General features: G+C 50.9%; 1 protein-coding gene across 1 annotated transcript; it reads right to left on the bottom strand.

Moving 5' to 3' along the window:
• Positions 1–6: 6 nt before the first annotated feature.
• TACR2 (tachykinin receptor 2) lies at positions 7–13,005 on the bottom strand. Its single transcript, XM_005904222.2, has 5 exons — positions 12,614–13,005; positions 10,546–10,740; positions 6,552–6,705; positions 5,730–5,926; positions 7–2,307 (listed from the first exon to the last, which is right to left on the bottom strand). The coding sequence occupies exons 1-5, from the start codon at positions 13,003–13,005 to the stop codon at positions 2,091–2,093; spliced, it is 1,155 nt and encodes a 384-aa protein (XP_005904284.1). The 3' UTR covers positions 7–2,090.
• Positions 13,006–21,276: the final 8,271 nt, after the last annotated feature.

Below are 21,276 nucleotides of genomic sequence, written 5' to 3'. Positions count from 1 at the left end.
TCGGGGGCAGTTTGAAATGAAGGCTGTGTTCTTCAGCCTTCAGCCTTCTTTTGGCTCAAGGATGCTCTCCCCGTGTCTTCTAGCACCTGCCCTCCAGGCTCCCTGCTGCAGCCCCAGGGGCCTGCCTTGGGGAGGGATTCCTGCACTCCCACCTTGACCCCTTTCAGAAGGTAAAGGCTTCTGTCTTCCAATAGCCTGTCTTCCTCACCTGTAGTTGGAACAAAGTAGAAGCTTGGCTTGCAGGGGCTGTTTGGGTTTCCCGAGAGGACGGGGCAACACTGGCCCCCGCTGCTCCCGCTGTTCCCGAGCAGGTCCTGCCTTCATCATCCTGTCCGCCAACTCCAGGCCAACAGATGAAGAGACCCCCTGCCCAAGTAGATGAAGCCTTGCAGCAGCCCTGGGTAGCAGGGTTGTGGTGCTCTCCCCACCCCCACCCCACACACACCCCCATTGAAAATTAACCCCTTCTATGGGAAACTGGCCCTTGCCCAACCCTTCCATCCCTGCCCCACCTCAGCCTCGAGGGTACTGTTCCACTCTGTGGCTGCCATTTTGGATTCCTCCCCCAAGCTGGTCAGTGGACCCCACATCAGTCCACATTCTGGTGCCCTGTGATTGCAGTGCCATGCCACACCTCTGCAAGGTCTTCCCCAGGACTGACTGCGTGTTCACTTTGTTTTGTGAGACCAGGGTCCCTTTATTGGCACTGCCAGCGCCTACAGCACAGTGATTTTGTGGAGAACACAGGTAACATTAAACTCTAGGTGTGCATTTACAGCATTATGTGGTTCTTCTGGAAGGGCCCGAGGCAGGAAAGGTGAGTCAGCAAGCAGGGTGAGGTGTGGACCCGGCTGGGCCTGGAGCTTTCTAGGGGATGGAACCGTTGGTGTTCTCTGCCTGCCAGCCTCTTGAGTGGAAGTTAGGGTGACGGCTGTGTTGCTGACTCGAAGAGGCATTCATGTCAGACGGCTGCCATGGCAGTAATGAAAGTCACGGCTGCTGTTTATGAGGGCTTCCCAGGTGACTCAGTGGTAAAGAATCTGCGTGTCAATGCAGGAGACACAGGTTTGATCCCTGGGTCGGGAAGATCCCCTGGAGGAAGACATGGCAACCCACTCCAGTATTCTTGCCTGGAGAATCCCATGGACAGGAGCCTGGTGGGCTAGAGTCCATGGGGTCACAAAGAGTTGGACATGACATAGTGACTGAGCACACACGCTGTTTATGAAGCACTTAACATGTATTGGACTTGCTAATTTATAGGCATCTCTCCCATCATCCTCAGCCTCCCTGCAAAGTAGTTTTGCAACTGAAAGAGGAAGGCAATGTGAAGGTCATTGTCTTGAGACCACCCAGCTGAGGCTTCTTTTGACCCTTAACCACCATCTCCCCTGGGGTGGACCTGGGTTCTTAGATGCTAAAGCAGAGAAGCCCTGGATTGGCTCACAGGTTAGGGGCTTTGCAGAATTAAGCAGCTTCTTTCCTTGTGTCTTTATCCTGATAATAAATCAGTGTCATGGTTGAGTACTACCCACGGGTGTGTTTTGTTTGGTTCGCACAACATTTATAAAAATGCGAGCCAAATTTAACAATTCTGGAAGTTTCACAAATTTGGATTTCTGGCTTCTCTTGAAAGATGTAGAGGATCAGTCACGTGGCAGCATTTGCCCAGAGCTGATCAGCTACTCTCCCCTTTGGATTCCCATGCCCTCCAGTTTGCCAGTCCCCACCATTCCCTATTGGCCCGACACTGGAAGTCAGTTATCTTTTATCAATATATCTACAATTTTTCTTTCATACTGGGTTCAATTTACTCTATGTTGTATGCCCCAGGAAGGCATTCGACCTTGCAACTCCTGGATTAGATAAGTGTTAGCTCACCCTGTCTTCTTTGAATTATTGGATCCCCTGAAGCACTGTCTGAGGGGCTGGCTGGGAGAGGCAGGACCCACTGCAGAGTTCCTGGCCCCATCTCGTCTTTCCATTGATGTACTGAAGGGTGAGGCACGGGCCAAACTTTCAGAGGTGGTCCTTTCGACTGGCTACTTCTCAAGGGTGCGGAGCCTCTCCCTGCAGCCAGGCACTAGGCTTTAGGGTTCAGTAGACACTCCAGCTTGGGGGCTTTCAGCCTGCCCGTTGACAGCCTCAGAGGGGGCCACATCCCCAGACATGAAAAAAATCTCTTTAGTGTGACACCTGTTGACCCTCGTGGAGAGGGATGGAGTGTAGGTCAGCTCCATCTTGTCCTCCTCGGTTGGCGTGACCCATGGACAGCAACGGAAAGCAAGCCGGAATCCAGAGCGAAACCTGAGGGGTGGAGGGGTCATCTTGAGAAATGGAGTGAGGCCAACAGTTATGGGAACTGCCCTGTGGCTGCCCCACCTCCAGGAGCCGATCTCCCCTCCAGAGTAAAGTTGCTTCGGAAATTCACTCATAAGAGCTCAGGGTCTCTGGAGGACTTCCCTGGTGGTCCAGTGGTTGAGAATCCTCCTGCTGATGCAGGGGACGAGGATTCGATCCCTGGTCCAGGAACTAAGACCTCACACGCCCGTGCAGCTAAGCCCGTGACCACAACTACTGAATCCCGAGCGCCCTAGAGCCTGTGCTCCACAAGAGAAGCCACTGAAATGAGACGCCTGCGCACCGCACCTAGAGAAAAGCCGGTGCGCAGCGAAAGACCCAGGGCAGCCAAAAATAAAGAATTTAAAAAAAAGAGCTCAGAGACACATTCTTTAGTGGGTTGGAGTTTTGGAAACAGCCAGAAGTAATCTGGAGCCAAGTCCAAGTTTGAAGTGGGTGATTAAGCTGGACAAGACCATTTGTTACAAACAAACAAAAACAAACCAAGTACAATTATAACACAACAGATTTTCTTGTTTGATTTGTTAATTGGCTTCTAAAGGAGTATGCAAAGAGGAATCTTAAGAAATTGGGGCTTTGGCAATGTTGGCTGGAATAAGGATGCTCTCCAAGAGGACTGCTTTGAAAGGAAATATGCACATGGACCTACTAAGTTTGGGGACATTTGCTTAAAAAATAAGTGAGCTTTCCCCATGGCAGCACAGAGGGTCCCCATGTAAACGAGAGATCAGAGGAAGGAGAGAGTGAGTAGAAAAAGTGAGACAGAGCTGGCAGAAGGTAGACACTGTCCTGTCAGCAGCAGAAATAAATGAGGCCCTGTGTGGTGCAGAGAGGCAGACAACTGAGTGATCTGTTCCCAGGAGAGGCAAGCTTCTGTGTTGCAGAAGCGCGGACCTGACGTTGGTTCCTCCCCCTGTAGCTCTAGAGATTCCATGGTGCAGCCCAATAAATGCCTTTATTATGGGAGCTTCATGGCCACTGTCCCTTATACCTACATTCAGCATGTCCCAACCTGAGCTCCCTATCCTCTTCCCCCCATGTCCCTGACAGTCGTCCTCATCTCAATTCCTGATAACTGACCACCCAAGAACCTGGAGTCATCCTTGACTTCCTCTCCATCAAATTCTGTTGACTCTACCTTAGCAATCTCCAGATTCTGACCACTTCTCATGCATCTAAACCCACCATCTCTTGCCTGCCGGGATTATTGCAATTGCCTAATCCTCTCCCTGCTTCTCCCCCTTGCCTTGGGTGTTCCCTCTGCCTGGAACTCTATCCAGACAGCTACCAGGGCCCACTCAGTCCTCAAATGTGCTCAAAAGGTCCCTCAGTAAGGCCTACCCTGACCATCCTGTAAAATTGCAACCTTTATGCCCATTACTTCCCCCATTACTTCCTGTCCTCCCAGTTCTTCTTTTTTTCTATAGGATTTATCACCTAATACACACTGTGGCTCATTGACTCATTCAGTTCAGTTCAGTCGCTCAGTCGTGTCCGACTCTTTGCGACCCCATGAATCGCAGCACGTCAGGCCTCCCTGTCCATCACCAACTCCCAGAGTTCACTCATAGGTTTGCTTATTGTCTATCTCCACCTGCTGCCCAAGAAGGTCAGCTCCCTGAGGAAAGGGATCACTGTTTTTGTTCACCAGCGTATCCCAAAGGGCCTGGAACAGTGCTGGCACACAAAGCCACTGGGGATTATTTTCTGGAGAAAAGAAGATGGCACCAGGAGGAACAGTCCTACTGCAGAGCTGGTGTCTTCAAATACTGAACGATCAGAGGTTGTTTCAGGAACTCATAGAGCCGTGGGGTGCTGACTCCCACGGACTGTCACTGGGTAGCAGGGCACAGACACAGAAGGCTGGGGGCCCTCCCTGATGTGACAGTCCCTGTCTCTAAGTTCTCACTTCTACAACTGCATGAGAGAAAAATGTGTGATGTGGGGATGAGATTACAGACCTTGGAAACACATGGAATTCTTGTTGTATGAGTTTAGGAGAGTCTTCCTTTCTGAGACTCAGTTTCTTTATCTGTAAAATGGGGATAACACCTCCATCCCATTACATGGGTAGCCCTGGTGGCTCAGATGGTAAAGAATCCACCTGCAATGCAGGAGAGGCAGGTTTCTCCCTGGAGAAGGGAATGGCAACCCACTCTAGTATTCTTGCCTGGAGAATTCCATGGACAGAGGAGCTTGGTGGGCTACAGTCCATGGGGTATACTTGCCTGTAAGGAGAAAATGGAGGGTTCTGACGCCTATTAAACATTCAAAAGATAAAAGTCAGTCTCTCACTTCCTTCTGGCCTGCCCCAGGTAGGTAGGATGTCTGAGCAACAAAGGCTCTACTGGCCTTATGAATGGCCTGGATATCAGTGCAGAAAGGTGATACAAGAGGCCCAGGGTCAATGTCACCCACATCACTGCCTTGTTAAGGCCAGGACTCAATGTTCACCTCTCACCGACTCTTCCCTGGCCCCACCGTTCTGAGGCTGAGTGGCCTGCTCTACAAGAAGGACTCCTGGGCACTGGGGCTCCTGCCTGGCCCAGCATCTCCCACCTGTGCACGTGCTCCAGAGCAAATGCCAGCCCCTCAGTGAGACTCCACTTCTCTAGAAGTATGAGAGCAGCAGGGAGTGAGAATTGGGCTCCTTCCTCCCTGGCAGTCTCTGCCAAGGTCATTTCCTAGCGGCCCTGAAAGCCCCTCCTGTGATCTTCCAGGGAGCAACCCGTTTCCCCTCCAGCCTCAGCCCCAGGCCTCAGGCTGAGTGCTTCATTCGCTGCAGCTGGCACTGTCCTCCCCCACAGACAGTCCTCAGCGCCTCCTCAATGTAGAAGGCTCTTAAAAACATCAGTACCTCCCTCCTTGTTTTTTTTTGTCTTTATTGAATTTCTTACAATATTGCTTCTTTATGTTTGGTTTTTTTGGCCAACAGGCACGTGTGATCTTAGCTCCCCATCCAGGGATCAAACCCACACCCCCTGCATTGGCAGGCAAAGTCCTAACCACTGGACCACGAGGGAAGTAGCCAAGTCCCTCCCTCCTTTACCTGGCTCCTTCCTTCCTCCCTCTCGGCTGTCCTTCTGCCTCTCTGCCCCTCCCTCCATCTCTCTGTCCCTCCCTTCTCTCTTCTCCTTGTCCAGGTGCAGCCCCCAGAAGAAAGAGCAGGAGCAGGCGGTCATGAAAGCTGTAGGCTTGGCATTGGGCAGAGCTTTGGGGAGGGGGTGGGGCTCAAGGGAGGCCCAGACGACAGCGAGGATTATGCTCGGGGATGCCTGTGAGGATGGCAATCCCATGGGGGTAGTGAAGCTGTGCAGGGGGGTCCAGATGGAACCAGGCTGAGGAGAGGGGCTGGGATGAGGGCTCACCTGTGGTTGAGACAGCAGTAAATGATGGGATTGTACATGGTGGAGCTCATGGCCAGCCAGAAGAGCGCCAGGTAGACCTGCTGGATGAACTTGTGGCAGTAGATGTCCTCCTGGAAGGTGCCCAGGATGAAGTAGAGGTGGTAGGGCAGCCAGCAGATGGCAAACGTCACCACCACCAGCACCATGGTCTTCACGAACTGGTCCAGGAGACACTCCGGTCACTCCTCAGCCCGGATGCCCCAAGACCCACCAGTCTTCCTGAGGGTGAGGGTGGGGCACCCCTCATGCCAGCCTGAGAAGCCCTCAATAATCAGGTCCCCTCTGCGTCCGGAACCTCAGTCCCCCAGAACACCTACTACCCATGCACTCCTGGGCCCTCTACCCAGCTTTTGCTCAGGCTGGTCTCTAGGCTCACACTGCTGTTTTTCCTTCTTAGTCCTCACTCCTCAAAGCCCAGTTCAATGCCACCTTCTCTAAAAAGCGTCTTGGATCCTTCTTTGAGCAAAGCAGCTCCCCTCTGGAGAGTGGATGAGCTCTCGCTCCTAACCCCATCCTTAGAAGACACCCTGCCAGCTATGGGTCCGCAAGACCCCCACTCGCTGCAATCTGTGTCTGTCACAACCCAAAGACCAAAGGCAAGTCGGCCGGCCTGGGGAAGCAGGAATGAAGGCTCTGGCCAGAGACTTGGGACAAACGCAAGGTACATGCGGAGTCTATACTCCGCGGCGCCCTTTCGGGGGTGGGCCCGGAATGACCGATGCCGAGGCGGGGCCAAACTTCCGGCCCCGCCCTGACCCCGTCCCCTCCGCCCCCGGAGCTCACCTTCTTCTTGGCCTGCAGGTGGCGCAAGTTGGCACCATGAGCCTGGTGCCCCGGGACAGAGCGTCTCCAGAGCGTGAGTCCGATGACACTGTAGGCGACGAACATCACCACGAGAGGCAGGAAGTAAATGAGGGCGATCACTACGAGGTGGTACCTGGAGGGAGAGTCAAGGGCCTGGGCACCTGGAGACTGCCAGAGCTCAGTCCCCAGGCCTTGCGGTGCCCCTGAGTTTTCCTGGCAGGCCACCCTGGGGCCGCCTCCCAAGACCTTGGTTTAATTTTTTTTTTTTTAAGGCAAATCAACTAGCATATGTGCCCAGTGAGGGCTTTCCCTGCCGCAAAAGGGACACCAGTGTAAGCTTGGAGTCCTTCCAAGTGGCAGACAAGTTATCAAACGAGGAAATAAATAGGAATGAAAAAGTTAACCAATACATTTTTTTAAAATTTATAATGACATTAAGCACAAATGAAAGTGGCTCAGTCGTGTCCGACTCTTTGCGACCTCATGGACTATACAGTCCATGGAATTCTCTAGGCCAGAATACTGGAGTGGGTAGCCTTTCCCTTCTCTAGGGGATCTTCCCAACTCAGGAATCGAACTGGGGTCTCCTGCACTGCAGGCAGATTCTTCACCAGCTGAGCTATCAGGGAAGCCCCATTAAGCATAAAAGAGGAAGTAAAATTACATATCCCACCCCCACCACTATTAACGATTTGGAATATTTTCTTCCAGAATCATGCATTATATGTGTGTATATACACAGGTATTAGATTATGTATATCGTCTATATCTGCATTTGTCTGTCTAAATAGATTTCCTGGAGTTGATACGTTTCTATCCTGCACCAGCATCCCTACCAGGGAATGGGGCAGTGAAGACGGGCCACACGGTTCAAGCTATCGGATCACCTCTTCCTGACTGTGAGCATTGTTGGAAACACGGCTCACATCAGCAGACACAATTTCTGCTGTGAGCAAGTGGCCTGGAACACCACTGATGGTGCTCATCCAGTCCCCGTGGAGGACACCCGGGGCTGTGTTGAGGCCCTTTTTTTTCCTGTGGGGTAAAGGACATGCCTGCTGCCCCTTCTGGTTTCTGAGTGATGCTGCAGTCACGCTCCAACAAGACCCAGGCAGCAGCATTTGGTGAATGGACCCGAGCCCCCTGGCCCTGTCATGTGACCTTCTTCTAGGAAAACTGAGGTGTTCCCAAGCCACTTTCCTCCGCATGTGCCAGCCTTTCTGGGCCCCTTTCAAGAGGTGCTGCCACCTGGAGGGAGGAGAGTAGACGGGTTCTTCCCTAAATACCTTCCCTAAAACCTGAGTTTAGAATTTGACTTTCTAATTACAACATGTCTGGCGCCTCCTAGACACCCTGATCCCCATCTGTCCTCCTGTGGAGCAGGTAAGGAGAGGAGGAGCAGTGAGTGCCAGGCCCTGTCACCTTTGATTGTGAGGTCACAGATGGACCTTGAAGATCAGCTGAGCCATCTGCCTCAGTGTCCAGATCGAGGAACCGAGGCTCGGAGAGGCACAGGAAGTCTGTGTCATGTGAAACAGCTCTACAGACTTAACACCTAAATAATTTCCCTTTCACTGAGAATGAGCCCTGAGGAGTCAGAAGACCTGGGTTCTTGTCCAGCCTCTAATTTAAAGCATGACCTTGGGCAATCAGATCTCTCCTTCAGTCTCAGTTTCCCCGTTTGTAAAACATGGAGATCATCTCCACCATGCTTCCCGAATATGAGTGATGCCCCTTTGGTGCCTCATTCTTTTTTGGGTCGGTGCAGGATGGGGATTCACTCTGGGCTAAGTTCCCACCAGAAGGGAGAGCCAAGGAGCTTTGGGGACCATCTTCTAGGGCCTGCCATTATCAGGAATGGCTTCTCTCACACCTGAGACTGCCTTTTTTTTTTTTTTTGCATTTTGATTTTGAAAGTGTATGTGCATTTTCCTGGAGAGGGCATCTGTCATTTTATCAGATCCATACACACAGAATGTGAGCCTGTAAGGATGGAGCCCCCAGTCTAAATCTCAGAAGCTCCCTAACCCAAGAATGAATAATAAATTCTCACACACAAGAAACCAAGCTTTCGCCCAAATCCTCTCAGAATTCGAAGTATCATCAAAGTATACCCTCCTAGCCCACCTCTGCCCTCTTGCTTTCTGCCGTCGTCTGAATCAGGGTCACAAATCACCGACCCCAGAAAACTGGTGGTTGGTACCTTGAATTCTCACCATTCCGTGCCTCCAGGAGAAAAACTCCATGTTAAGGTGGAAAAAGGTCTGTCTAGTCAAGGCTGTGGTTTTTCCAGTGGTCATGTATGGATGTGAGAGTTGGACTGTGAAGAAAGCTGAGCACTGAAGAATTGATGCTTTTGAACTGTGGTGTTGGAGAAGACTCTTGAGAGTCCCTTGGACTGCAAGGAGGTCCAACCAGTCCATCCTAAAGGAAATCAGCCTGCGTGTTCATTGGAAGGACTGATGCTAAAGCTGAAACTCCAATACTTTGGCCACCTCATGTGAAGAATTGACTCACTGGAAAAGACCCTGATGCTGGGAGGGATTGGGGGCAGGAGGAGAAGGGGACGACAGAGGATGAGATGGCTGGATGGCATCACGGACTCGATGGGACGTGAGTTTGAGTGAACTCTGGGGAGTTGGTGATGGACAGGGAGGCCGGGCCTGCTCCGATTCATGGGGTCGCAGAGTCGGACACGACCCAGCGACTGAATTGAACTGAACTGAAGGTGGAAAAACATCGCCCCCCAGTGGCCAGTCTAGAAATGTTCTGCTCCCATCCCTTCCCTGAGCCAGGAAGAGGGGCGAGTCCCTACATGGACACCGCCGACGAAGCATTGAATCCTGAGAACGTGAGGGTACAGGGTGAGGGCAAAGACCCATGGCAGGGCCTGACCTCGAAATACAGCAGTCCCCAGAAACAGGCTTCTCAGAGGAACGGCGCCTTCTGGCCAGTGCTCGGGACTGGAGGAGAGGTAGAGGCCGGCGTTGGGAGACAGGGGGCGAGGAGGGGCCTGAATTGTTGCCGAGATCTGGCGGCTCTGGGCTCAGAGCGTGTACAGCCTTTTATACTTGCGGCAGCCAGGCTTTTCTTGGACTAAGTCTGACGGGTTTGTTTTCGTTTGCTCCGGTTTAAACGACCACATACTGGGCACAGGTTCTGCTGCAGTGCCTCACAACAACCCCTGAGCAAGGTTCTCTTGCGAATCTCCTTTGAGAGAGAAAGAGCCAAAGGCTCAGAGAGGTTAAATGACTCAAAGGATCCTTGAGCCAGCAGGGGACAGAGCAGGATTCCAACCCGAATACTGTCCCCAGAACCTCAACCGATTCTTTATCCTCAATTTTGAATTTCCAAGGTTCTTGGGGATGACAGAGCCACATGAGAACTAGGCAAACTGAGGCCCAGAAAAGAAAAGGACTTATCCAGGGTCACACAGAAGCTGCACCGTGTCTGAGTTCTGCTTTCTGCCCCCATCCCCTAGCCCATGGTGCCTGCCTCATCTCAAGGCTATCTCCAGGCTTCTCCTGAAAACATCCCAGACTCCATCATCTGCCCTTTCTTTCTGCCTCAGTACCCTGCTACCCCCTTTATTTAAGCAAGAGTGTTGACGAGATTGGACTCTGAAGCAGGACTGCCTGAATTTAAATCCTTGATTTACCACCTAATAGCTGTGTGGTCCTAGGCCCTTAGTTTTTTTAGTGCTTTGGTTTCCTCATCTGAGAAATGGAAATAATAATAATACATACTCATACTGTTATGAGAATTAAATGAGTTCATGTATGTAAAGTGCTTAGACCAGACCTGACATTTACTGAGTGCTAAGTGTCAGTTTTAGTTGATCCTGTGCTCACATTATCCCCAGTTCACCTATGCACTCACACTTACACACTGCACACATGTACACCATGAATGTGCATGCACGCACACACAGGCACATGTGCACACACCGTGTTACCCCACCCCCAGGCCTTACAAAAGGAGCATCTTGCCACCGCTGTCTTCAGGCCAGGCCACCACGCACTTGGTGGCGCCCTCATCCGTGGTGATGGTGGAGTAGAAGCACTGGGGGAAGGCGAGGGCCAGGGCCACCAGCCAGATGCCAGCAATGACCGCTCTGGTGCCAGGAGCTGAGAGCCGGGGCTGGAAGGGGTGGACGATGGCCATGTACCTGTGAGCAGAGGGCGGTGTGAACGGTGGGTGCACGCCCTTCAGACCAGTCTGCACCTCCTCTTCCCACTCCAGGCCCACACTCTCCCGTCCTATTCCCCACACCCTGCTGGTGACCTGCAGAGAGCTGCCGAGCTGGTGACTGTCTTGTAGACACGTGGCACACTAGTGCCCTAAACCTCTGTCCACCTCATCGCCTCCTTCTGAGCCTGGACATGCTCTCAGAAGGCCACAAGAGGGCAGTGTGGCCACACCAGAAGTCCATCTGGGGCATTGTCCTGCAGCTCCGCCCTGCCGAGTTCCTCAGCAGCTCAGCCTCTCTTCTGTTCAGAAACTTTAACAGATCCCGAAGTTCTTCTGCACAAAGCCCAAAGCAGCTGCCTACCAGCAATCTGCAGTGAAGGAAGTGCTCTACATATGCAGAAATGACCTTGGTCCTAGATGACCCCCCCAGCCTTCCTCCCTGGGATTAATCTGAACCTTGAGACATGGCCAGGACAATAAGACAAAGCTCAAAGCCCACCCTTTCGCTGATCCTGACATGATATCTGATATACTACCTGCCCCACCCCAAAACACAAACCCTAGCGCTTCGAATCCCCTGCTGCTGCTGCTGCTAAGTCGCTTCAGTCCTATCCAACTCTGTGCGACCCCATAGATGGCAGCCCACCAGGCTCCCCCATCCCTGTGATTCTACAGGCAAGAACACTGGAGTGGGTTGCTATTTCCTTCTCCAATGCATGAAAGTGAAAAGTGAAAGTAAAGTCGCTCAGTTGTGTCCAACTCCTAGCAACCCCATGGACTGCAGCCTACCAGGCTCCTCTGTCCATGGGATTTTCCAGGCAAGAGTACTGGAGTGGGGTGCCATTGCCTTCTCCATCGAATCCCCTATCCCCTTCCTAATATTTTCCCATAGCCCTCATGACCTCAAAATACAATGTATAATTTATTTAATCTTGTATTTCTATTTAAGTTTTCACCAGGGCAGGCATCTTTATCTGTTTTTACCTGAATGTGCAGAACAGTGTCTGTACATAGTGGGCACGGGGGGAATTTCTTCCTATGACTAAGAATGAATGAAGAAATGAATGGACACGTCTCCATTATTACCATCCTGACCTGAGCCACCGTCTTCCCTCCCCTGAGTTACCTAGTCAACTGCCTCCTGCCTGTCTGGACTCCTGGCTCCACTCTGCCCTCTACAGTCCACACTACCCACCCCCCACCTGAGCTTTAAGGGGGAAGTTCCATGAGACCACACTTTTCCCACTGCTGTATATTTCCCAGTGCCTGGAACAGTGCCTCAGACACTTACTGAGTGAATGAAAGTCTTAGGTGACTTTCAGATCTGCTGACTGATCACTCTTTTACCCTCCTGTCCCCTATCGCCTGCAGAGGCTCAGTCTGCAGCCCCAGAGATACAGCACCTGGGAGGTAATTGGCCCCATCGTAATTATGTGGTAACTGCATGCAGTGTTTAATTTTCCCCTCAAATTATCTATCTAGGAAGAGGAAACAATATAAGCAATTTCCTTGTAAAATAAAGAAACCAAAACAAAAATCAACTCCAGAGAAGAACACTCCAGAAGGTCCCTAAAACACTGTTGTTCTTCCCCTATAGCCTTGAACACCCATCTAGGGCAAAGTTCTTTCTCGTGTCTAACCTTATCCTTTCTCGTCTCAGTTCCACAGTCCTCTGTGAAACTATTCCAGATGCATAGTTTAGGATCATGAACAGGTTAGGAGGCAATTAATTCCCTGGGTTCCACATTTAACTTGCTGTGTGACTATGGGTGTGTTATCAGCCCTGTCTGAAGCCAACACAGTGAACCGGCTCCCCATAACTGCCCCGCTACCCCGCTGCCCCTACTTGCCTGTCAGCAGCAATGGCAGTCATGGAGTAGATACTGACGAACATGGCTGTGATGGGGAAGAGGTTCTGGAAGTAGCAGAAGGCACGGCCAAAGTACCAGATGTTGTGGCTGGCGTAGACGAAGTTGAAGGCAGCGTTGAAGGCAGCCATGCAGAGGTCGGCCAGGGCCAGGTTGACGATGAAGTAGTTGGTCACCGTGCGCATCCTCTGATGGGCCAGAATGATCCAGATGACTGTGGCATTGCCTATCACAGCCACCAGCACCAGGGCCAGGTAGGCTGCGGTCCACAGTGCCAGCTGCCAACCGGGCATGGAGAAGGCTGTGATGCCCGTGGCATTGCTGTCAAGGCCAGACGAGATGTTGATATCGGTCATCACGACACAGGCCCCCATGGCCGCCTCTGAGTCTGGCACAAGGGGTAAGGCTCCTTGGCTCCCTCCAGGCCCTGGTGCCCTGTGGGAGCACACAAATCCTCTCTGAGTGCGGGAAGCAGGAGGAGTGGGTGCTGAGCCAGGCGCGTCCAGGGAGCGGGGGGGTCACTCCCAAGTCTCAAACAGAGATGAGTTAGGCTGAGCAGACAGCCGGGTCCAGAGCCCTAGGCACTTCAGATTCCCATGTCCTGGCCAGCCTTCTCCAACATCACGTGGATATCTAGAATCCAAGACGTGGTCTCAGAGTAAGAGGCATCCTTCTAAATCATCAGCCTGTGTCTTCACTGCAGAAATGGAAAAAGAGATTCCAAGTGGGGACCAGCCCAGGTCATGTAGTAAGTTGGTGATAAACTCGAACCCAGGTCCCTCCTAATGTGGTTCAGGAGACATTAGGGCTCAGACGTGCGCAAAGCAGCTGTCTGGATCCCGCAGGTCAGTTGTGCAGCAGGCTGTCTCTCCAGGCGCTGGGGTGCAGGCGGGGAGGCCTTCCCGCTGCTCTCCGGGCGGGGCCGTGTGGTGCAGGGCGACGAGGGCCTTGGCAGAGGTGCTGTCTTCTCACGAGCTGGGGCTTTGCCTCCGCCCTTCGTCCCACCTCCTGCGTGGATGGCCAGGCTTCATCTCTTGAGGAAAGATTTAGGACTGGCTGCTGAGGCAGGGAGAGACCCAGGGAAAGTTGAGGGGGTGGCAGGGGTGGGGCCTGGCATGGAGGGCACAGTCCTCAGTAGGGTGTTTACATTCAGTGGGGCCGGAGCTACATCTAGAATGTGACTAGGGGCATGGGCTTGGGAGCCTCGGGGACTCCAGGCAAGGACTCCTAAACCTTTCCGAACTTCAGTTCCCATCTGAAAAAAATAGGAACCATACAGCATGCATCTCACAGTGTTTTGGTGAGTTTTAGATGAGATAGTGTGTGTTAAGTCTGATTAGCACAGGAGCTGACACATAAAAGGCGTGACAAGGAGTCGCAGCCCTGTGGGAGGCCCCCGGGCCTGCTCAGGGCTCTGTGACCAAGACGGAACCCAAAGCATGTCCAACACGTTCTCCGGTGATGTTAATGCTGCTGGCCCAGGGACCTCACTTTGAGAACCACTGTCTTAGGACAAGGACAGGGGTCACCGCCTCACCTGTGAGCTCCAGAAAACCCCGAGGGGCGGCCCGCAGACTCCACTCTTGGGCACTGACTGTGTGATGTGTCGGGCACTGCCTGAGGCTGCTGTGTCTGAGTGACTGTATGTGTATGTGACTGGCATGTGTAAGCGCATGCACATTTGTGCACCTGTGCACACCTGTGGGGGTGTAGACCATCAAGACCCAGCAGCCTCAGAAGGGCAGGGCATGTCCCTCCTTAACGCTTGGAGGGTTCTCAGTCACCAGCACTGGCAGCCCTGCTGTGCTAAGGGTGTGCTGTCTCCTTGGACTCCAGCCAGCTTCCGGGGACCCCTACTCTTCTTGTGGGTGTGTATACTGTAGGACCCTGGGCCTCCTGCCCTCCCAGAGTCAGCTTAGGACACAATGGCTCCCACCCTGGCCAGGCCACGGGGCAGAGGGAGGCCTGTTCCCTGTCTGGATTGGGCCATCAGCCTCTGTTTGGAAAACTGCCTTTTGCTGAACGACCTCTGCCTCTGATGTCTTTTGGCGGGAGAGCCGCAGACACTCCAGTTTGGGGCTTGTTTGTCTTATGCACCGCTGACCAGGGTTTTGAAGGCAGAATGTGTAGAAATAAGGATGTCAGCTGGGGCAACCTACTCTGTTGGTGGTTCTGCCTCCTCCTCCAGGCTGTCAGAATGAGTTTCAGGTACAAGCAGAGCGCAAGGATAAGACACCAAAGCATGTGTCACCCATCAGAGAAGCCCCAAACAGTACCCGTTTCTCCTCCCTGCCAGCATCCCACCACCTCCAGTGTTTACGTGAGGATTATGTTTTGGAGCTGTTAAATCTAAGAGTTTTATTTCCCCCTTAAATCATGTGCTCTTGTAGCTTTCCAACTATGTACTGGTGGCCTCGTAGAAGGAGAGGGTGGGGGCCGCCCTGGACAGAGGGGCACACAGAGCTGGCCTGTGGAGTCCATCACTAAACAATGGCCGTGAAAGCCGGTCTTTCTCAAGACAGGAAAACACTCCGAATTCCTTTAGCTCCTCTGCACACACGTCCAGACTCCAGTTTGGTCTTCGAGGATTTGTATAGGAAGTTCCCGCCACCAGGAAGTGGAGGAGAATGCTGCCCATCAGTCTGTTTGGATGGGCTGAGCAGCAGTACAGGTTGGGTACCCCTGGCAGGCTACTCTGGTTCTGACTTTAGAGTGCAGGATGTTTATTAAGGAGCACATGGGATCAACCCCTGGGGAAGGGAGGGGAGAGAAGCCGGTGAGGGCAAAGGGGGTGGCTGAGCAGTGATGGTGAGACAGTGGCCTTGGACAGCCCCAGGTCGGATCACTCTGAGCTAGAAGGACCCCTTAGAGTTACCCTCATGGTTTGTGCTATTGTGGTTTTGAAGCTGGAGTCCTGAAGACTAGAATGGGAGAGGAATTGTATTTCAGGGAGTTTGGAGGAGAGTGGGAGCTGCTGCAGGGGTAAGGGATGGGAGAAAGAAAAGGGTTCCAGGAAGCGCTGTGGCCCAGATGCCCCTACACAGTGTCCCAGAGACGCCTTTGGCAGTCGCCTAACCATGTCTCTGGCTGGGCTTGGACCACCTGGTCACGGCTTCAGTGGGTCACATGCGGCGGCAGGTCATCTGGTCACCTGGGCTGTGCAGAACGAGGACGAGGACAGCACAGTGAGCCGTTTATTTGGGTGAATGAATCCCATTTGAAAAATCAGCCTTCATTCCGAAACTATGCCCTTCTTGCTGTGGGGGTTAATGTATCCTCTCTCGCATGAAATAACGGTGATGGCAGATGGTAGTTGCCTCCTGGTTCTTCTTTTCCTTGTATGTCTCTTACTCAATGGAATACCACGCTGGTGAGCTGTACGGTTCCCTCAACTAGGTGTTTTGAAATTTTATTGGTCCATGAAATTCAAAGACACAGGAGCCCTGATCTAGTTCCTCTTTTGGAGAAGAGAGGGGGAGCCCCGGGTCCTCTGGCCTGTGAAGGGGGCCGCTTCCTGATGGCTTCCCCCGTCCTGCACAATCTGCACTGGCTTGCCTGCCTCCGCTCTCAGGAAGCCACTTCTTGGTCACCTCCTTGTCACACAGGTGGGGAGCTCCTCAGGGCCTGGGCTGTGTCTAGTTTATGTCTTTTCTCCAGGAGAGCAGCGAGCATATCACAGGTACCCTCTAAACGCAGACTGAATGAAAATGATGAATCAAATTTAAAATGACTCAGAGGTGAGGGATGGTAAATTGTATATATTGCATATATCATCTATTTATCCATCTATCTATCTATAATGCTGTGGCCTAGTGGCTCAGTTGTGTCTGACTCTGCGACCCCGTGGACTGTAGCCCACCAGGCTCCTCTATCCATGGAATTTTCCAGGTAAGAATACTGGAGTGAGTTCCCATTCCTTCTCCAGGGGATTTTCCCAACTCAGGGATCAAACCGGAATCTCCCACATCGCAGGCAGATTCTTTACCATCTGAGCCACCTTGGAAGCATCTATCTATAATACGTAGATACATATCTAATAGAGAGATAGATACTTTACAGATAGATAGATGTGAAAACCTTAAACTAATGGGATTGGCAGTGATGGGATTTTACGGAACTTTGAGTGGGCAGGGCAGTGTAAAACCTGGCACATTGGCACACAGTAGGTGCTCGATAAATCTCAGATGAGTACATGAATAACAAATAATGAATAAAGTTTAGGACATCACCCGGTCAGGGGTGTTGGGAGTAGCATTCTTATTTTCACAGAATCTAAAGCTTAAACTAAAAAACATGTCTGTGTAGGTCAGGCAGAGCGTTTGGTTAAACTAAAAAACATGTCTGTGTAGGTCAGGCAGAGCGTTTGGAGGATGCTGAGTGTTTCCACAGCATCTCAGGATTTATTCCTCACAGTTTGCCTTGCCTTGTCCACAAACCAGAGGGTCCCAAGCTGGCCCCTTTAGAAGATGAACTCTGGGCCCCCCACCCTCCTGGCCTGAGCATCAGTGGCCCAGAATCTGGGACTTCAGCTGGGAGAGGGAGAGTTGCAGTCTGCCAAGAGCACACGCTACAGCTGACACCTTTTTTAAACACTGTGAGTGTGATGGGGCGGTGCCTCCCCCTAAAAGCCTGAAGTTTATCTAGCCAGAGAAGAGAGGCCGTGAGTGTTTACATCTGCTGTGGTGCTGGTGTACACAGAGCTCAGAAGCTCTTAACACCAAACGGGTTCATTTCCCAACATCAGGCTTTTGCAAAATCTGCCCATCTATGGCAGGCCGAGGAGGAAGTGGGCGAGGCTTGCCTAGGAGGGGGTTGCTAGTTAGATGACTGGGGTCATCGCAGAGGCAGCCTGGGTGTTGCAGACAGAGGGGGCTTGGTGTCTGCCCTGGTGCTGGCAATTGTTCTGTGGTGAGGAAGAGGGGAATGCGTGAGGAAAGGGAGGGGACAGAGGGTCAGGGTTTCTGCTGAAAGGCCTGAGTCCTGGGCCCTGCAGGGGGTCTCTCAACTGGACTGGGAGTTGAGAGACTCCCTGCAATCATCCCGGAGTTAGAAGAAAGCGTCATGTCTCTTCCTTCATGAAGCTTCCAGCCAAGATGGAGAGCCAAATCCTGAAAGAGCAGAGAGAACTTACCACCCCCTGTATTATCGGTCCCCTCCACTCCATCCTCTGCCACAGTGATCTCTTAAAAATACAAATCTGACCGTGTACTTCCTGCTTAATCCCCATTGCTCTCTGGGTTGAGAAAAATAGCCTCATTCCTTTACTGCTGCTTCTTTCTCAGGACCACTTTCCCCTTGCTTCTTTTAGCAATAAAACCTCCTCTGTTGTTACCTATTGTCACCTGGCTTCCCAGCTAATGGACTGTATTTCCAGGCCTCCCTTCCAAGCCAGATGTGGTCACATGATTAAGGTCTGGCCAATAGGACGTGGCAGAAGCGATTTATATGTGTATACAGACAACTTCAAAGTCTCATCTGTTTTTTTTTTAAACAAACAGCTCGGTTTTTAAAAAATTTAATTAATTAATTTTTGGTTGTCCTGGGCCTTCATTGCTGTGTACAGGCTTTCTCTAGTTATGGCGAGTGGAGGCCACTCTAGTTGTGGTATGTGGGCTTCTCGCTGCCGTGGCTTCTTTTGTTGCAGAGCACAGGCTCTAGGCAGGTGGGCTTCAACAGTTGCGGCCTACAGGCTCAGTGGTTGTGACTCGTGGGCTTAGTTACTCCATGTGGAATCTTCCGGACCAGTGATTGAACCTGTGTCCCCTGCAGTGGCAGGCAGATTCCTATCCACAGCACTACCAGGTAAGTCCTCATCTTTTTTTTTTAATTTATTTTTTATTGAGATATAGTTGAATTACAATGTTGTGCTAATTACCGCTGTACTGCAAAGTGATTCATTATACATATATGAACGTTCTTTTTCATATTTTTATATTACGGCTTATCACAGGATATTGAATTTAATTCCCTGTGCTGTACAATAAGACTTCTGTCATTTATCCATTCTATATATACTAGTGTGCATCTGCTAATCCCAAACTCCCAATCCAACCCTCTCCCACCCGTCTGCCTTGGCAACCACTGGTCTATTCTCTATGTCCCTGATTCTATTTCTGTTTCATATATATGTTCATTTGTGTCGTATTTTAGGTTCTACTTATAAGTGATGTCATATGGCATTTGTCTGTCTTCCTTACTTCACTTAGTATGAGCGTCTCTAGGTCCATCCGTATCGCTGCAAATGGCATTATTTCATTCTTTTTTATGGCTGAGTAGTATTCTATTGTATATTGTACAACGTCTTTATCCATTCATTTGTTGATGGACATTTAGGCTGTTCTCATGTCTTGGCTGTTGTGAATTGTGCTGCTATGAACATAGGAGTGCACGTATCTTTTTGAATTATAGTTTTGTCTGGATATGTGCCCAGGACTAGGATTGCTGGATAATATGGTAGTTCAATTTTTAGTTTTCTAAGCAGAATCTCTGTACTATCGTCCATAGTGACTGCACTCATTTACATTCCCACCAGCAGTTAAGGAGGGTTCCCTTTTCTCCATACTCTCTCCAGTATTTGTTATCTGTAGACTTTTTGATGATGGCCATTCTGAAGGTCTCATCTTTAGAGAAGGAGCTGGCTGCTTTCCACTTCCACTCCCCTCTTCCTACTGGGTGGGAAATGGTAACAACAGGAGCTGACATTTTGAATCCAGAGAGGGCAGCCCTGTGTTATGGCTGGCAAAACCCAGGGTTGTTGCATGAAAAAGAAAAACAAAGCAAAACAAGCTTCTCTCTTATTTCAGGCCTTGCATGTTAGGCTCTGTTACAGCACTGAACCCTTCATGATACCCTATCCTTGAAGCATTTCCTTGATGATTGCACAGGTTGACTATCTTTGTTCTATACTCCAGTAGATTTCTGTGCTTTCCTTCTTGTTAATACCCTGACCCATGCTCAGAAATTCATGAGGCCAGGAATCCTGTCTGGATTATAGTCATATCTTCCTTTCCCTCCATTATGATTGACACATTGTATGCCAGATGCTATTTGTTGGTTAAATGAATGAATGACTGGGCAAACGAATGAATATATTGAAACAGCTTGGGTGTAATAGTAGAAAACTTTTTGCTATAAGCAATAGTGACTTAAACAAACGGGGGCTTATTTTCTCACATAACCAGAAGTCTGGAGGTCAGTGATTCCATGCTAAACAGTGCAACGGTTTCAAAGTTCTTTAGGAATTTTTTTTTTCTTGACCCTTGCCTCTTGGCTGTTAGATGGCTGCAACAGCTCCAAGTAGCAGTTCTTACATACGGCATTCCTATTCCAGGAAGGGAGCAGGAAGGAAAAGAATTCCCCTTCCAGGTATTTTTCCTTTGTTAGGGAGGGAAATCTTTTTTCAGGACCCTCCCAGCAGATGTCCTTTATATCATGGGACCAGAACAAGGTCACATGACCACCCTTAGCTACATGGGAGAGGAAATGTTTTCCTTTTTTAAGACCCAGCTGGGTTTTGGTACTGTGGGGCTCACTGAGGCTGGTAGGAAGAAGCCAGTTCTAAGAGCTCATCCCTTTCCTTAGCCAAATGGTCCTTCCATTCAGGAAGTCCCATGGACTACAGGGTATCATGATGTGTTCACAAATAAAAGGATCATGCACTGTGCTTAATGCTTGCTGGAGAATGTCACTTTCTGTCTCTTGAAATTCTTTCCTAGACACTGACCTTCCCAGAAGACTGAGCTCTGCCAACAAGCTTACCTGTTCCAGTAAAATCCACTGACTATCATCTCTGTGGTCACAGCAGTAACTGTCCACCAACCATGTGCCCATGTGCCTGGGGACTGAACCAGCGAAATAACCTCTTTGTGCCTCCTCCTCGTTTGTCAAATGGGGCTAGATATCTCGTAGGATTGTTGTGAGGATTAAATTAGTTAATACATGCAAAGTGCTTAGAATGGTACCTGGTGCACAGGGCTAAATGAGAGTTTGCTGTTGTCATTTCATTATAGCCCAGTTTTATACATGAAGTTATATGCTCAGAAAGGTTAAAGAACTTGCCCAAGGTCATGCAGCTGGGGGAACCATCAGTCAAGCCTGGTCTGTCTGACTCCAGAGCCCATACCCTTTCTTCTCCGACCACAGGCCTTCTCTAAGATGACAAGTTTATCCTGAATGTCTCAAGGGTGGGGTGTCTGGCCACAGACACTTTAGGGCCCAGATGGAATGCTACCTCCTTCCAGAAGCCTGCCTGGAGACTTGCTCTCTACTCCTCACTGGCAGCCTTTCTGGAGAACATGAGAACTGCCACTTGTCTCTTCCTTGGAGGCAGAGAAGGTCAGTCTTGTCCACTGTTGTGATCATCAACACAGATACACTGTTAGTCCTCCAGGAGCACCTCGTTATGATAAGGACACTGATGCCCAGGTAAGGTGCTCACTGCAGGTCGGACAGCCAGTAGTGGCAGAGCTGTGCCTGCAGCTCCCACCAGCAAACTCCCCATTCAGTAGTCTTTCCTCTGCTCAAGGCTCCTTCCATGAGGTAAGGGAACTTTGCAGGGACAGCGGCTTATCCCAAGGAGACCTTATTCAAGCTGGGGCAAGCATGGGGCGCCCTGGGAGACTGTAGCCTGAGCACTAAAAGAGATC

The sequence above is a fragment of the Bos mutus genome, chromosome 28 (genome assembly GCF_027580195.1).
Source record: "Bos mutus isolate GX-2022 chromosome 28, NWIPB_WYAK_1.1, whole genome shotgun sequence".
Classification (NCBI taxonomy): Eukaryota; Metazoa; Chordata; class Mammalia; order Artiodactyla; family Bovidae; genus Bos; species Bos mutus.
Note: the sequence above shows the minus strand (reverse complement) of the source record. Positions and strands in the feature narration are given on the sequence as shown.